This window comes from Chrysemys picta, chromosome 22, assembly GCF_011386835.1.
Source record: "Chrysemys picta bellii isolate R12L10 chromosome 22, ASM1138683v2, whole genome shotgun sequence".
NCBI classification, from domain to species: domain Eukaryota; kingdom Metazoa; phylum Chordata; order Testudines; family Emydidae; genus Chrysemys; species Chrysemys picta.
Genome location: NC_088812.1, coordinates 18,833,084 through 18,850,873, shown reverse-complemented (window position 1 = coordinate 18,850,873; position 17,790 = coordinate 18,833,084). Strand labels below are relative to the sequence as shown.

General features: G+C 62.5%; 1 protein-coding gene across 1 annotated transcript in view; it reads left to right on the top strand.

Moving 5' to 3' along the window:
* The window catches only part of ITGA5 (integrin subunit alpha 5), a 59,250-nt gene extending 53,115 nt beyond the window's left edge, over nucleotides 1-6,135 (top strand). The window contains 3 exon segments of the mRNA XM_065576062.1: nucleotides 2,036-2,137; nucleotides 2,481-2,603; nucleotides 3,751-6,135. Coding sequence (XP_065432134.1) covers nucleotides 2,036-2,137; nucleotides 2,481-2,603; nucleotides 3,751-3,834 — 309 coding nt within the window. The 3' untranslated portion in view covers nucleotides 3,835-6,135.
* The last annotated feature ends 11,655 nt before the right edge of the window (nucleotides 6,136-17,790 follow it).

Below are 17,790 nucleotides of genomic sequence, written 5' to 3'. Positions count from 1 at the left end.
CTGCCTGCCCAGCCCCCGCCCAGGCCCCCAGCAATGCACCGGTCTGCCCAGCCCCCCAGCAATGTACCTGTCTGCTCAGCCCCCGCCCAGCCCCCCAGCAATGCACCTGTCTGCCCAGCACCCGCCCAGTCCCCCAGCAATGCACCTGTCTGCTCAGCCCCCGCCCAGGCCCCCAGCAAAGCACCGGTCTGCCCAGCCCCCCAGCAATGTACCTGTCTGCTCAGCCCCCCGCCCAGGCCCCCAGCAATGCACCTGCCTGCCCAGCCCCCGCCCAGGCCCCCAGCAATGCACCGGTCTGCCCAGCCCCCCAGCAATATACCTGTCTGCTCAGCCCCTCGCCCAGGCCCCCAGCAATACACCTGTCTGCCCAGCACCCGCCCAGTCCCCCAGCAATGCACCTGCCTGCTCAGCCCCCGCCCAGGCCCCCAGCAATGCACCTGCCTGCCCAGCCCCCGCCCAGGCCCCCAGCAATGCACCTGCCTGCCCAGCCCCCGCCCAGGCCCCCAGCAATGCACCAGTCTGCCCAGCCCCCCAGCAATATACCTGTCTGCTCAGCCCCCCGCCCAGGCCCCCAGCAATGCACCTGTCTGCCCAGCACCCGCCCAGTCCCCCAGCAATGCACCTGTCTGCTCAGCCCCCGCCCAGGCCCCCAGCAATGCACCTGCCTGCCCAGCCCCGCCCCAGTCCCCCAGCAATGCACCTGTCTGCCCAGCACCCGCCCAGTCCCCCAGCAATGCACCTGTCTGCTCAGCCCCCGCCCAGGCCCCCAGCAATGCACCTGTCTGCCCAGCACCCGCCCAGTCCCCCAGCAATGCACCTGTCTGCTCAGCCCCCGCCCAGGCCCCCAGCAATGCACCTGTCTGCCCAGCACCCGCCCAGTCCCCCAGCAATGCACCTGTCTGCCCAGCCCTCTCCCAGGCTCCCAGCAATGCACCTGCCTGCCCAGCCCAGCAATCCCCAGCAATGCCCTGGCCTGCCCAGCCCCACAGCAAGCGCCAGCTGGGCTCCTTTCTGCCAGCCTGTGTCCAGATGTGAGGTGATATCACCACCTGGTGACCATCCCAACCCCTGCACTCTCCCAGCTCCATTGCCCGTTGCAGCCACAAATTCACATCTGTTTGCCCAGGACAGAGCCCACAGTCCCCTGACTGCAGCCTGGTCAGCTCGTCCTTTCCCTTCTCCTAACTGGAGCCGGGATCCCTTCGCTGTGACTGCGTCTGGAGTCACCCGTCGCAGCTCTTTCCGGTGCGGCGCCAGCCCTGCCGTTGTGGCAGCCCCAAGGCTGGGAGCTTAGAGCTGAGCTGGAGCTGTTGCGTGCTGCCCTTGGTGCCTGTCGGGCCTTTCCAGCCAAGCAGGGTCAGTCCTGGTCAGTGCTGAGCTGGGAGACCGGCAAAGAGCACCCAGGGTGTGCAGGAAGCACTGGGGTCTGCTCTCCCCTTACTCAGTGCTGACCCCAATGCAGCATGAGGGGGGGCTATGCTGCAGTGTGCGTGCCCCCAGGGTGGGTGCTGCGGGAGCAGGTTGGGTGCCAGGGGGTTGGGGGCTGACTGTGCTGCTCAAAGGGTAGTGGGGGAAAGATGTAAAACCGGGGCCATTCTGGTGGAGACTCAGGGCACCAGCCCTGCTGGCCTGGCCGCTGGGGCTGCTCCAAATGCCCTGTGGTTCCAGCTATCTGCAGGATTCTTCTCCATGCCGTGCCCTGCCCTGTGGGGTGGGTCATCTCCCCACCCCAGAGGTAGCTGCATCTTGCAAAGCCCCTCCAGGGCTGTTAGCTGATCTCTGTGTTACCAGCTCCCACGGGGCTTACTGGACCTGAGGCCGACAGAAGCAAATTGTCCCAACATCTGGGCCATGCGTGAGCTCCAAGGGCTGATTGCTGGCAGTGACCAGCGCTGTCCTGAGCCAGCCCTCGCCCAGCCGCGCCGTGGCGCCCGCCCTCTCCCCGCGGCCCTCGCCCAGCCGCGCCGTGGCGCCCGCTACTCTCCAGATGCTGTTGCTGTATGTTGCCAACCTGCCCTTCTGGGTTTCCCTGCAGAAAGAGAACCAGCCCCAGGCCCTGCAGTGCGAGGCCGTGTACCAGGTCCACAGGATGCCCTACAAGATCCAGCCCCAGGATTACCCCAGCGAGGCCTTAAAGGTCAGTGGCTGCCCGTGGGCCATGCAGAGCAGGTGGGGCTGAGGGGGACACACAGGGGGCGCCTGGGGCAGAGTCAAAGCCCAGCCCAGTCCCAGGTGAGAGGAGCCTGTGGCAGGACCCCCTCCCCCGCCCCCCCCCCCCCCCCCCCGGCCCAGTGACCGGCTGAGTGTGTGTGAGAGAGCTCCTTACCCTGCCGCTCTAGGCCGGTCAGCTCTCTGGGCCTGACTGCTCAGCTCTGGGAGCCCAGGGGGTCAGGAGAGCAGGCTGCTGCAGGCAGGGGGGGAGCAGGAGGGGGTGGGGAGCCCAGCCCCCGGCGGCTGTCTCACTCTCACAGCGTTGGCAGGTGTCCACGGCGATTCAGTGGGTGAAACCGGAGAGCAGCCACGGGGTCCCGCTCTGGATCATCATCCTGGCCATCCTGCTGGGGCTGCTGCTGCTGGCACTGCTCATCTACGTGCTGTACAAGGTGAGTGCACGGGGCCGGGAGCGGCGGGGCTGGAGCTGGAGAGCGCCTGGGCTGGGGTGGGGGGGTGCCCGGCAGCCTCCAGAACCAGCCCTGGGAGCACAGGCCTGGCTGTCCCCCACAGGCACGCTGCACCGGGGCCGGCAGGCGTCCCTCCGCTCAGCAAGGCTCACTGCAACATGGGCCATCAGTGCCAGCTTCCCCGGGCATGCAGTTGGGGAGCAGGCACTTCTCACTGCCCATGGGCATCCGTCCCTCCCAAGGCAGGGAGCAGGCACCAGCACCATGCAGGTCCTGAGCCAGCCGGCTGGGGTCTCAACCCCTGTGAACATCCACCAGCATCTGGTGTGGGGCCTGCCCTCTGTGAGGTGAGAGGTCTCCACAGGCTGGGCTAGAGGGGCAGTGCCAGGGTGGGGCGATGCCAGCACGGACAGGGCAGGCGAGGGTCTCCCAGAAATAACTCCACTCAGGACTGGAGTTACAGCTCTGTAGCTTGGGGATCAGTGGTTGGGGGGAGGGCTGGGAGTCAGGACTCCTGGGTTCTATGCCCAGCTCTGGGGGGGAAGTGGGGTCGAGTGGCTGGAGCAGGGGGCCTGGGAGACGGGGCAGGCGCTCTCCGGGCCATTGGGGAGCGCTGCTGATGCCAGTTGTCACGGAATGTGGGGGAGTCAGGGCCCTGCACCCCTCTCTTCCTGCGATTCACCGTGACTCTCAGCCAGCCAGTAAAACAGAAGGTTTATTAGATGACAGGAACACAGTCCCAAGCAGAGCGTGTAGGTACAACCAGAACTCCTCAATCAAGTCCTTCTGGGGGGTTTAGGGAGCTTAGCCCCCAGCTTGGGGTTCCCTGCGTTGCACCACCCAGCCCAAACTGAAACCAAACCAAAACTCCTCCAGCAGCTCCTCTCTTCCCCCTCCCCCCAGCTCCTCCTCTCCTTTGTTCAGTCTCCCGGGCAGAAGGTGTTATTTCTCCCAACCCCCCTCCTGGCTCAGGTTACAGCTCAGGTAGCTTCCTTCAAGGGAAGTCCCCCATCCCCAATGCAACCCCCCTGCAGCAGTCCCAGGTCAAATCTGCCCGGCTCCCTGCTCCGTCACACCAGTGCTGCCTTGTGCGCTCACTGCCCTGCCTCTCTGCCTCTTGTCTCTGCAGCTGGGGTTTTTCAAACGCTCCCTGCCCTACGGCACGGCCATGGAGAAGGCTCAGCTCAAGCCACAGGCGGCCTCAGAGGCATAGCGGGGCCAGGGCCGCCCGGCTGCTCTACGCGTCTGGGCTCTGTCTGTCTGTCTGTCTTGTTTGCTTTTGCCGGCGTGGCTGCCTCAGAGCGGCATCGGGGAGGGGCGGCGCAGCCTGGCACAGCAAGGACGGGCTGCTCCCAGCAAGCTTGCCAGTGGGGCAGAGACAGACCCAAGGAAGCCCCACCATGGGGGGCCATGAGTTGAGCTCCCAGGACTTCAGCAGCAACTGGAGAACGCCCTGCCTGCTCTGTGCCCATGGGGGTGGCATCTCTGCCTCCCCTCGGCACCAGACCCTGGCAGCCGCCCACTGCCCTCTGCGGGCGCCTCAGCAGGTCAGATGCTGAGGGCTGCGCTCTTCAACCATGGGCAATACTTGAAGGCTGCTAGGAGGCCCTGCTGGGCTCTGCGGAGCCGTGGACTCCTCCCGCGGCACAGCGTGAAGTGCCGTCCCGCTGTCCGGCCGGCCGGTGTTGGCACAGGGTCGTGAAGTCTGAACTGGACAGTTTACAAGCTGCCCGTCCTCTCAGACATGCCGGAGCTAGGCCGGACAAGCACAATCGCCCCATGCAGCCACTGCCATGGAGCTGGGTGGGACTTCCTGCCTTCCCCAGCCCACTTCCTGTCTGAGGCAGCTCCCCCGAGGACATGATGGACACTTCCAGCCAGAGGTTCTCGGGGCCACACTCAGCAATGCCAAAGATTGCAGCATAGGAAGCCGAAGCCATGGCCCGCCAACTGCGCCTGCGCCAGCCCTGAGCTCGCAGCCCGGCAGGTGGGGCAGGGCGGCCCCGGGGCTACGGCCAGGATTCTGGGCTCTAATTTAAAGTCTCTCCAAGTGCAATAAACCCTTCGACGTCAGTATTAATCTTCTTAATTATGATCAGGAATTTTCTCGTGTGGTTGGAGGTCTGGCCCAGGTGCTCCCCGCTTTGCACTGACCCCACGCTGTAGGGCCAGCCCCCTCCCCCGCCCCATACCCCCTCCCCTCCAGCCCCGCTCGCAGTGTCTCTAAGTTATTATGTTATGTCTCCTGTCTGAAATCCGGGGGTGGCCCCGAGCTGGCCCTGCGCTGCCCTCCAACGCTGGCCCTCAGGGATGGCCAGGCTGCATTGGGCGCAGCCTGGCAGGACCCCCATGGAGAGCGCTGGGTTTTGCCTGGCGTTCCTGTGCAGCTACCCGCAGTCTGAGCAGACTCCGCCATGGAGAGGGGGTGCTAGAGCAGCCTTCTCTGCGGGCTCTGCCCCATTGCCCCCTGGGCAGGCTGCCCCACGCGCTGGTGCCTAGCTGGGTACCTGGTCTCGCTCCCAGACGGCACTTGCTATTGAACTGGCCCTCGCCGTTCTCGGGGGAGGGATGTCTGAGGGGGCACTGTGTGGACAGGGCAGCTGTTGCCCTAGTGGACCAGCCCAGATGCCAGCAAATAGGACAGCCAGGCTGCTGAAAAGACCGGGCCGGGAGCTACCGTGCAGCTAGACCCTCGCCCGGAGCCCCCACCCCGTCATTGGGATCCCGGGCAGCGCACCCTTCTCAGGGCTGGGAACCCCTCGCTCTGCCAGGCTGAGCCAGAGCCCTGGCTCCTGACCCTACCTCCCCCAGGGCCGGAGGGGCTCAGATGAGACTGAAGCTTGAGCTGTGACTCGTGCTCCCGCGGCCGTTCGGGGGTCCAAGCCGGGCCCTTGGTGCCCCAGGGCCCGAGAGCTGACTAAGTGGGGGCCGAGTCTTCATTCCTCTCTCCTGCAGACCATGGGCAGGGGACTGAGGGCGGAGGGTGCTGGGGGTGGGGCTCTTGCAGCTGCTGGCTTCTCACTGGAGCGTGGCCCACGGCCACTCCCAGGGCACGTGCAGCAGCCGAGAGTCGAAATTGCACTACAGCCAGCAGCCCCTGCCCAGCTGGGGCGGGGGAGGGTGTCCTCTTCTTGGTATTTATCCTTCCACTTTATATTGGCTGTTCCAAACAGCCCCCCATGGGGTCAGATCCCAGCTCAGGAGGCCAGAGCCCTGGTGCCCCTTGGCGCTGTGTACTGGGGGGACAGTCCTTGGGACTGGGGCTCTCCCCACGGCGGACACTTTCCCCTCTTTGTTCTGTGTTGATTTGCTGTTGGTTTGAGAGAAGGGGGGTGAAGGGTTGGAAATTTTTGGTGAAAAACAGGTAATTCCCCCCCCCCCCTCCGCTCAAGGGAAAGTGAGCAGGGGGTGGGGGAGCTGATGTCACTAATTGGTTGGGGGGTATCCAGCTTCCTGCCTCAGGGAGGCGCTCACTCTCTATTGTTATTTTATTATTAAATGTGTTCTAAAGACCCTTCCTCGCCTGGTCATTGATGGCTGCGCCTTGGTCACCCTCGGTCGCGATTAGTGGGTGCGAGCAGCATGGCGTGCACTGGAGAGAGGGAGAAAGGATGGGACCTGTGTGTGTGTGCCTGTGTGCTCCTGCCCCCTGCTGGTCAGGATGGGACCTGTGTGTGCATATGCACCAGTGCCCCCTGCTGGAGCACATGGGACTGGTGTGTGCTCCTGCCCCCTGCTGAACAGGATGGGACTTATGTGTGCGGCTGCATGTGCTACTCCCCAGGCTGGAGAGTGTGGGACCTGTGACGCCATGTGCACCAGCCACTCAGCAGCCCCGGCTCCCTGAACAATCCACGTGGGGGAAGAGGAACCTAAGAACAAGCTCCCCAAACGTCAGCCCGCCAGTCAGCTAAGCCAGCCAATAGCAGAGACCAGCGAGGGCAGGGGGGTCCTCTCAGGTGCCCAGATCCAGCCTGCAGGGGGCACCTCTCTCTGCTGGCCACTGCCCAGAGCCCCTCTCCTGGAGTCCAGCCCCAAGCCGGGTCTTGCATGAACAGCAGCAGCACATGCATCACTCCAGCTTTTAACCCTCAGCCCCAGGGCTTTGCACATTCACCCTGGGTGTGGGAGACCCTGGTTCAATTCCCCGCTCTGACAGGGACGCCAATCCCATTCCTTCTCCCCATCACCCAGGTGAGGGTCCTAGCCCCTGGGCTATGGGGTATTCAGGGTGCTCTCAATCTCCTCCCCACTCTACAGCCCAGTCACTCAGTGCAGTCACCTGGGCAGTGGGACATCCCTGTTCAAATCCCTTCCCATCAGGCTGAGGGGGTCTCCTACAGCACCGGTGTGTGCACTAGGCTAAAGCTTAGATCTCCTACAAATGTAGGGCTGGAAGGGCCTTGAGCTGCCAGCTAGAGCAGCGCCCAGCTGAGGCAGGACCAAGGGAATCCGGGCCGGCTCCAGGGTTTTGGCCACCCCAAGCAGCCAAACAAAACAAAAAAATTCGGCGGGAGGTCCTTCGCTCTGAGCAGGAGTGAGGGACCGTCTGCCGAATTGCCGCCAAACAACTGGACGTGCCTCCCCTCTCCGAAGTGGCCGCCCCAAGCACCTGCTTGGTAAACTGGTGCCTGGAGCCGGCCCTGAAGGGAATCTAGATCTTTCCTTTCGAAACCTTCCATCCTTTTTCTTACTGTGCTCTGGACTATCCTGTTTGCATATTTTCTGAAGTGCAGCACCCAGAACTGGACACACGACTCCAACCGAAGCCTCACCCATCCGAGCAGAGCGGGACAGTCCCCTCCCGTGTCTTACGTACAACACTTCTGTTAATACGCCCCAGAACGACATTGGCTCTTTCACAACAGCATCGTGGTGCTGACTCCTATTCAACGTGTGATCCACGCTAACCTGCAGGCCCATTGCAGCGGTATCACCACCAAGAGTCTTCCTTCCTAAGTGAAGTACTTTTGCTCCTGGGGAAATTCTGCACCACTGCAGACGTGCATCATTCACGAAAAGACATTTCTGCCTTAGAAGTGCTGCAGTTCCACCTTTCGCCCACTAGAGGTCACTGGTGCCAGAACAGCCAGCAGCAGGAACTATAGTGGCCTCCGGTGAGAAAAATGTGGAACTGCAGTACTTCGCGGGCAGACTGTATTTTCTGTGGAGGGAAAAAAATTCTGTGCATGCCCAGTGCTGCAGAATTCCCCCAGGCCAGGAGTAGAAGTTCTTCACAGCACCCTGCCCGCGGAGCCAGGTTTGGACAGAGTAGGGTACACGGGGCTGCTGGGGAATCACAGCTGGGTTCAGAATGGCTAGTGGGGGGGATAGACTGGAGTGCAGGCTCAGAAGCTAGTGGGGTGAAAGCGTTGAGCCTAGGGACAGGGGAGACGGGCTGCAGGGACACATGGGGACAGGGGCAGATGTGCCTGACTGAATGGTAAAGGCTTTTACCAGAATCTTTTTCTTTTTGGTCTGTATTGTTACGGACATACTTGCTGACAGGTATTTTGAAATAAATGACCAAAATAATTGAAACTGGCATGATTATATTGTTATTTTGACAAATCAAATATGCAGAATTTTAAAATATTGCGTGCAGAATTTTTAATGTTTTGGCCCAGAATTCCCCCAGGAGTATACTCTGCACTCGTCTATTGAATTTCATCTTGTTCATTTCAGACTGTCTCCAATTTATTGAGGTCATTTTGAATTCTAATCCTGCCCTCCAAGTGCTTGCAACTCCTCCCAGCTTGGTGGCATCTGCAGATTTCATATGCATCTTCTCCCTTCCTTTAGCCAAGTCATTAATGAAAATATTGATTAGTTCTGGACCCAGGACAGACCCCACAGGACCCCCCTAGGTATTAGGCTTTTAACCAGTTGTGTGCCCACTCTCATAGTTTCAGGATAACTGCATCTGCATTCCCCCTCGAGGGAACCCTCTCAAGATGTCGTTTGCAGTTCTCTTCCTCCTGACCGTGGTTTTACAGATGTGCAGCTCCCAACCTTACTCTGTGATATCCCCAGCCAAGGGCCAGCAGCTGTGTGTTGTGTTCTCTCCAGGAGCTACGAGCAGCGAACTGCCAGCAGTTACAAATGACCATTCAGTGCTTCTAAGCAAGCACATTAATTCTTACATAAAAGCACTCCAGAGAAACCCTATGCAAACAATCAAAGTGCCCACACCCACGCTGAGCGCTCCCAGAGGTCCCCCATCAGACTTATGGGGCCCTCGTAGGCCGGAGTCTTTCCAACCTTATGCACGGGTTGGGCCTCCTTGGGCAGAAGGTCCCGCCGGTCGCTGGGCCAGACAGAAAGCCTGCATCAGTTTGAACCAAGCCTTGTTATAGCAAAAGCCCTTTTGTTGGTTGGGCTCTGAAAAGCCCAGTTCGAACCAGGCCTCCACAGGATGGCACCTCTCTGGCGGTGTCTACAACCTGATTGATTCTCCTCTGTGTCCCATCCCCCCCCCCCACACACACACACACACACATACCCTGTTTCATACAAGTCCTGGCCACAGCACTACAATGCGGGCCCCAAAGCTCCCTGCAGCAGGTGCAAGGACTGTCCTGCAGTGTCCCTGCAGTGAGGCCAGCCGGGCCACTGCCCGAGTTTGCTTCGGAGAGCAGCACAAGGGACTGGGTCAAAAGCTGATCTAAAGCCCAGAACGATGCCAGTTCCAGCTCATGCGTAGGGGGGGGCTCCAGCCACCTTGGCCAGCCGCTGTGCGTGGAGTTGGGCGAGCTCAGAGTACGCACGCTGGCTCAGGCCGGCAATGCTGGCTGTGCCCGTTTGTGGATCACGCTGGGGCTTGGGCAGGAGCTAGGCACCCAGACAGCTCGAGGGAGGCGGAGAGCATGGGCCCAGAGCCAAGAACATAGGCACCCAGGGGCGTTCACAGTCAGAACTGAGGCACCAACATCCATTTGTGGGCCTGGGCCTCTCGCCTCGCTGTGTGGGTGAGAACCAAGGTGCAGCGAGCCCAGGGGACTTGCCCAAGGGCACACACGATGTCTGTGGCAGAACTGGGAACGGACCCCAGGTGTCCTGCATGCTAGGCCAGTGCCTTGATCCCTAGGCCAGCTGGTGTCTCATTGCACTTGGACCTGCCCTGTGCAAAGCGCTGCCTGCTGCTGCGCCTGGCTGTGCCAAGAGCCCCTGTTGGCAGGACGAGCTGCGGTGTAAAGACAAGCCCAGCCCTGGGGTCTCTGGCAGGATGGGTCTGAGTCTGAGCTGCCCACCCCCAAGCCAGAATCACACACTGACTCCCCTGGGCCCTTTGTCATTGCTCCTTGGGGGTCTGGCTCCATGTTGGCTGGGCCAGCCATGGGTGTCCCCTCATCACCGTCCCTGAGAGTCCGATGAACGGTCTGGAGCCCTCGTACCTGGGCCGTTGGATGAGACGCTTCCCCAGACGGGTGGCCTAGGGGTGAGAGGGGTTTGTGTGTGCCTGGGCATGTGTTCCCCTGCAGGTGGCACAGGACCTGTTCTGTGTGTGTAATTAAACCGCCTCATGCGTGTGACCTGCCCTATTCTCACATGCACGTGCCCAGTGGCCCTTTGCTGCGGGGAAAGATGTGCAAAGCCCCCGGACTTAACTGGCTGCCATCAGCTCTCTCTGCTGCTGTAGATCGCCGCAGGCGCACAGAGGCCGCGATCCCAGCCCAGCTGCCATAGATGGGGATCACCAGCGCTCGGCCCATTCCCCATGGCCGTGCCACGGGCCCCTGCCAGGGATCACCAGCGCTCGGCCCATTCCCCATGGCCGTGCCACGGGCCCTTGCCAGGGATCACCAGCGCTGGGCCTGTTCCCCATGGCCATGCCGTGGGCCCCTGCCAGGGATTGCCAGCGCTGGGCCCGTTCCCCATGGCTGTGCCGCAGGCCCGTCCAGGGATCACCACTGCTGGGCCCGTTCCCCATGGCCGTGCCGCAGGCCTCTACCAGGGATCGCCAGCGCTGGGCCCGTTCCCCATGGCCGTGCCGCAGGCCTCTACCAGGGATCGCCAGCGCTGGGCCCGTTCCCCATGGCCGTGCCGCAGGCCCCTGCCAGGGGTCGCCACAGGCCTGTGACCAGGGCACAGACCAGGAGTGCTGCGATGAGCCCCACAGAGCCCAGGCCTTTTAGTAGCTTCCTCTGGTCCCAAGGGGCTGAGCTGCACTTTGGGCACCGGGAGGCTTGCAGTCGGTGTCTGACCCGCGGGGTTCCACTGGCCCCATTCAGACTCCTGCACGAAGCTTGTGCAGCATGTCACTGCCCTGCAAGGCCGGGGGGGGGGGGGGGGGGGGCAGTATCACATCTCCACGTGAACCATGGCCCAGCGATTCCTGTGACGGCAGCATCACACGCAGGATCATTCCCGCCACCCCCAGGGCCTGCTGCAGCCAAGCACCTCCGGCTCACTGAACTGCTCCCACTGATGGCCGGGGCAGGGCTGGGAAACCCAGGTGTCCTGTGGCCTAAGGGCACTCCAGAGGGGTGGGCATGGAGGTGGCACCGCATGGATCTCCTGCCATGTGTGCGTGGGGCAAGAAGGGGGCTGGATGTGAGCAGAGCCTGGGATCTGACTCCCGCCCCCCATGCTGCAGCCTGGGAAGCTCTGCCCCAGGCATCCTGCCCCACCAGGATCCGAGGTTAAACCCTGGGGATGGCTCTCGGCGCCCAGCACAGACTTAGTGGCTGTAGCAGGATGGAGCCACCAGAGGGTGCCACGTCATCACAAATACACAGCGAGTCCCAGAGCCCCGCCCCCAGGGAACGGGGGGGCGGGAGGATGCTCTTCTCCAGGGACAAGGGGGACGTTCTGCCCCAGCCTCCCCCATCCTCAATCCCGACCCGCAGCCCTCTGCTATCCCAGCCCTGCCCCCCAGCTCTGCCGGTGCCCCTCAATCCCGATCCGCAGCAGCCCTGCCCCCTAGCTCTGCCAGTGCCCCTCAATCCCGACCCGCAGCTCCCTGCTATCCCAGTCCTGCCCCCCCAGCTCTGCCGGTGCCCCTCAATCCCGACCCGCAGCAGCCCTGCCCCCTAGCTCTGCCAGTGCCCCTCAATCCCGACCCGCAGCTCCCTGCTATCCCAGCCCTGCCCCCCCAGCTCTGCCAGTGCCCCTCAATCCTGACCCGCAGCCCCCTGCTATCCCAGCCCTGCCCCCCAGCTCTGCCGGTGCCCCTCAATCCCGACCCGCAGCAGCCCTGCCCCCTAGCTCTGCCAGTGCCCCTCAATCCCGACCCGCAGCTCCCTGCTATCCCAGCCCTGCCCCCCCAGCTCTGCCAGTGCCCCTCAATCCCGACCCGCAGCCCCCTGCTATCCCAGCCCTGCCCCCCAGCTCTGCCGGTGCCCCTCAATCCCGACCCGCAGCCCCCTGCTATCCCAGCCCTGCCCCCCAGCTCTGCCGATGCCCCTCAATCCCGACCCGCAGCAGCCCTGCCCCCTAGCTCTGCCAGTGCCCCTCAATCCCGACCCGCAGCTCCCTGCTATCCCAGCCCTGCCCCCCAGCTCTGCCGGTGCCCCTCACTCCCGACCCGCAGCCCCCTGCTATCCCAGCCCTGCCCCCCAGCTCTGCTGGTGCCCCTCAATCCCGACCCGCAGCAGCCCTGCCCCCTAGCTCTGCCAGTGCCCCTCAATCCCGACCCGCAGCTCCCTGCTATCCCAGCCCTGCCCCCCAGCTCTGCCGGTGCCCCTCAATCCCAACCCGCAACCCCCTGCTATCCCAGCCCTGCCCCCCAGCTCTGCCGGTGCCCCTCAATCCTGACCCGCAGCTTATCTCAGCCCTGGGCGTCCTGCAGGAGAGGGGCCCTGCCTCAGTGCACCAGGGTCTCCAATCTTCCTGGCCAGGGGCAGCGAGTGGCCCCCCACAGCCTGGCCTCCCCCCCCCCAACAGGCCAGGCTCCTGCCCCCATGCCCAGGGGAGCTGCTGCAAGGGGGATCCCGGCCCAGCAGGTGAAAGCAAACACCGCCCGCCCGGCAGCTTCCCTTGCCAAATCCCCCAGCTGCCAGCCCCGCTACGGCCTTGGACGTTCTGGCTCAGCAGGGAGAGACATTCCCCAACTAGAGACACAGCCCCGCACCGCCGCAGCCCAAAGGGCAGGACCTCCATGCAAAAAAGCCCAGTGGGGTGGGGGTGGAGCTGCTGCCCCCCCCCCCATTATTGCTCACTAGACCCTGGGCTCACGTACTGGCTGCATTCACCAGGATCACTCACCCCCCTGTTCTCCCTCCCCTAGGAGAGTGAGACCTGGCAGGCACATCAAAACCACACCAGCCTACAGGCCCTGCCCCCTGTGACCTTGGCGTGGCTGCAGCGCTGACTGACTGCTGTGTGGCATGGCTGCATGTGCCCTCTGACCCCACATGGCAGCGGTTCCATGTGCTCAGGCAGGCAACGACACGTCTCTCTTCGGTGCCCCCTGCACATCCAACCGGAGACTGGGTTTTTCCTTCACTTCCTGTCCTGAATGTTTGTGCCATGTTGCTGGGCACCCTGCCCGGGCGATGGCTGCATCTCAGTGCTGGGTGATTGATGCCTGCATAGCACGGCTTTGGGAGTGTTACACACAGTTGTGCCCTGCCCCAGAGGTGGCTGCAACACGGTGGTAGGTGGGAGCTGTGGGATCCTTCATCAGTGGGGTGCGGCTGAGGTGGGAAGGGACTGCTATGTCTCAGCTGGCCATGTGGGTGTTTGCAACCAGCAGGCTGGGTGACAGGTGCCTGCCAGGGTTGCCAGGCATCTGGTTTTCGACCAGAATGCCTGGTCAAAAAGGGACCCTAGTGGCTCCGGTCAGCACTGCTGACTGGGCCTTTAAAACGCCAGTCGGCGGCACAGCGGGGCTGAAGCAGGCTCCCTGACGGCTGTGGCTCCACGCGGCTCCCTGGAAGCGGCCGGCATATCTAGTCCCTAGGCGCAGGAGTGATCAGGGAAGCTCTGTGTGCTGCCCCCAGCGCCAGCTCCACAGCTCCATTGGCCAGGAAGCACCAATGGGGCCAATGGGAGCTGCGAGGGCAGCGCCTGCAGGCGTGGGCAGCGCGCAGAGCCCCCTGGCCACTCCACCTTAGCCCCGCTGCGCTGCCAACTGGGAGCCGCCTGAGTCCCCTCCCACACCCAAACGCCCTCCTACAGCCCACACCCCGCACCCCCTCCCGCACCCCAATGCCCTACCCCAGCCCTGAGCCCGCCCCGCACCCAAACTCCCTCCCAAAGCCCGCACCCGGCACCCCCTCCCACACTCCAAACCCCTCTGCCCCAGCCTGGAGCCCCCTCCTGCATCTCAATCCTCGCATCTCCAGCACCACCCCTGATCCCGCACCCCCAGCTGGAGCCCTCAGCCCCTCCTGCACCTGCTCCAGCCTGGACCCCCCTCCGGCACCCTGAACCCCTCATTTCTGGTCCCATCCCAGAAGCCACAACCCCAGTTGGAGCCTTTACCCCTTCCCACACCCCTGCCCCAGCCTCAGCCCCAGCCCAGTGAAAGTGAGTGAGGGTGGGGGAGAGTGAGTGATGGAAAGAGGGGGGCTGGAGTGAGGGGGCGGGGCCTCAGAGAAGGGACGGGGCCTCGGGCCAGGGGGCGGGGCAAGGGTGTTTGATTTTGTGCAATTAGAAAGTTGGCGACCCTAGCGCCTGTGCCCCTCACACTCAGTGTGACCAGGTGACAGTGGCATGGACTCATATTCCTGCTCTCCAGTGCTGGCCCCACACCCACCTTCCTCCAGCCTGACCCTGCAGCCCTGGCCCCCGGGTGTGATGGAAGGGTGGCCCGGTGTGAGGGTGCAGGCCTGGCGCTCCGGAGACCCTCTCCCCACCCAGGTGTGTCCTTGGGCAAGTTGTTCAGTGTCTCTGTGCCGAGCTCGGTCCCCCTTTGCCAGCGGGGATGACAGCACGGCCCTGCTGCATGGAGGGGGAGGGGAACCCAGATACTAGGGGGATGGGCAACAGAGCGCTGCCTGAGCTACCGGCTATGTGTTGTTAGGGCTCTGTGCTATGGCTGGATTTGGCTCGTGAGCCCCCTGTGAGCAGGAGAGGGTGGGGGGGCGGCTCGGTGCTGGGGGTGGACAATGGGGGAGGTGGGTGCAGTCGGCAGGAGGCTGTGCCACCAGCCTGGTGCCCTTGGGAATAGCAGGAGCTTCCTGAATCCCCTGCCCTGGGCTGGAGGGGGCACAGGGAGAGGGGTGCTGGGGTGAGGTCTCAGGCACAGGGGAGGTCCGTGGAGGGGAAGGGGGGTGTCAGTGCAAGCAGTTAACGCCCCTAGCGCTGAGGCCAGGTGAGCTGCAGAGGAAAGCTGGGGGGTCCCACGGCCCCAAGCAGCCACCTCACGTTGCATCAGCCACTTCTTTAGTCCGTGAACTTTGCCTCTTTGGAAGAAGTTCAAGGCCCCTGAACGCTGTGGCCAGTTTCCTTTGCAGCTCTGCATGGGAGCGACGCCACTCTGTGATTTGGTCACCTCAGGACACGTGGCGTTGGCTCTGTGTCCTGATTGGAGGGTTGTGATGTTTCTCATCAAGGGTCTGGTGTGAATGATCAGAGGAAGCAAATTTCCAATTTGACCTCCATGAGGATCTGGGTGTGAGAACTCAGAACTTGTGTTCCACGAAAATTTGGGCCTAAGGGGAGGTTTAAGCATTGGACTGCTAAACCCAGGGTTATGAGTTCAATCCTTGAGGGATTCCTTAAGGATGTGGGGCAAAAATCTGTCTGGGGATTGGTCCTGCTTTGAGCAGGGGGTTGGACTAGATACCTCCTGAGGTCCTTTCCAACCCTGATATTCTATGATTCTATTATAAGAGATGAGAACTTGTGTTCCACAGGAATCTGGGCCTAAGAGCTCAGAATTTGCGTTCCATGAGAATCTGGGTGTGAGGGCTCAGAACTCGTGTTCCACCAGGATCTGGGTGCGAGGCTCGGGAAACTCAGTTACACAAATGTTCCCAGGAAGTGGGACAAGGGGAGCACCATTGTGGCTGACGTGACTTTGCTGAAACATTTATTGCTCACCCTGGGACCCTCTCTGCAAGGTTCCATGTGGCCATTGTGCCCCTGGCTCTGTCCATGAAACACGGGCCATCAGCCGGGTGAGCGTAAGCTCCTCGTTCTGACCCTGCAGTCCCCTCCCGGGATGGCACTGATCCCTGCATCCTAGACGCACTAGCGCCGACTTTCCCGACATGCTCCTGGTGAGCAGGGGCTGCGTCTGGCATCCTCCTTTCATCTGGGAGTGAGACTTCCCCTCCTCCCTCCGGAACTCCCTGACACTTGAAATGAGGGCTCTTCGGCAGCTCTGATGCCTTTGAAGTCGAGATGAGACACTGCTGCCTGGCATTCGCCTGCCGCTTGCCTCTTGATTGCTGTGTTGCCGAGTTTCTTGCAGCTAGTGAATGATGGCAGCGAAACTTTCCTCCCGCGCCAGCGCCTGTCAAGTGGGGCACCCAGCTCCTCAGCGAAACGAGGTCAGCGCTGCCCGGGAGCCGCCCTGGGGCACCGCGGCAGGGGTGGCTCAGCAAGGCGCACTGGGGCAGGGGACCCGTGGCAAGGTGGGGGGGCTCAGCAGGAGGTACTGTCCCCTGGATGGGATAGACACCCAGGGCCAGAGTCTTGACAATGCCTTTCCCAAGAGGAGGGGCCCACCCGGTAAGTAGGGTGAATCCCAAGGGGGTGAATCCACAGCTCCCACCTTCCTGCTCCCCCAGGATCATGTCGCACGGTGCCTGGTGCTGCAGCCTCCACTCCCAGAGCATTTCCTGTGCTGCTCTGAGATAATGGGGTTCTTCTGACCAGTGCCCCTCCCCCACATGCACAGACCAACCCCCACAATGACCAGTCCCCTTCCCCCACCAACTCCCCTCCCAGACCAATCCCCTCCCGGAGGCCCCCCAGGCAGTGCTGTCCCCCCTCCCCATAACAGGCCGGAGGTGCTGCTCCCCCAGCATCACAGCCCCGTGGGACATTCTGCACCAGGGAGCCTCTGGCTGCCCGCGGCTCCCCTGCCCCCATCCTCACCCTGGTGCCAGATTCCTGCCAAGCAGCCAGGAGCCCAGCTGCACCATGCTCCGGGGAGGTGAACGGGCCAGTGGAGGGGGGCGGGGGCAGGCGCAGCACCCCACTCACAGCATCGGGGTAGGACTGGGGCAGGGTGGAACAGCCAGTGTTGGGGAGGGGCAGAGGGACGCTGTCACTTTCTGGCTACAAACCCTCGGTGCTGATAGATGGCAGCAAACTCTAGGGCCTGCCCAACGGGCTTTGCACAGCCCCACAGAGCCACACTGACCTGTGGGCAGAGAAACCGGAGCTACAGCAAGTCCCCCAGCTGTGCGCAGTGCAGGGGCGTTGACACACAACTAAGCGTGCGCCTGCTCAGCGCTGCCAGCTCATGGGCTGCCTCACCAGCCTCTCCTCGCCTGGTATCATACTAACCCCCAGCACCCGGAGCCCTGGGCTTGGGGTCAGCCCAACCCACCAGCTCGCTGCCCGAGAGCGCGGGATTCCAGGGGCCTGACCTGTGAGTTTTGGATGCTTGAGTACCACACACACAAAGACCCACCCAGACACACACACATATGCGCAAACTCACACCCATACACACGTGCACACAAACACACACACTGTGCACACACAAACACACGTACAGATGCACACACATCTGCACAAACACACCTGTGTGTGCGCACACATGTACATGCAAACACACACAAACATGCATGTGCACACACACACACTTACATGTCGCACCCACAGGCACAAACATGCGCGCACAGACGTTCATTCCAGCCGGGTGGCCCTTTACACACATTATGCTGTAGCTGCAAACCCACCCAAGTCCTCAGCTTTGAGGGCTTCCCCCAGCTCCAGCGGCTCCCTGCTGTCCTTGTGCTGTGCTGCCCAGGGAGGGGCGGCAACCTCTGACCATGGAATGCTCCCAGCTTTGATGTGGGGAAACTCCCACGGGTGGGTGTGGGGGGCAGGGGAGCTCCGAAATCTGCTGGCAAATGCCAGGGAGGAGGGTCCTTCTGGAGACCCCTGGGGCTTTCTGCCATTGTCAAAGGCTGGAATGCAGAGAGAGTCCTGGGACTCTGGGGCCTTGTTGTGTGTGCGAGTGCATGAGTGCAAGTGCTGTGTGTGTGTGTGCACACACGTCACCCCCAGAAGCTGGTTTCACTCTCCAATGGGGCGTGCAAAT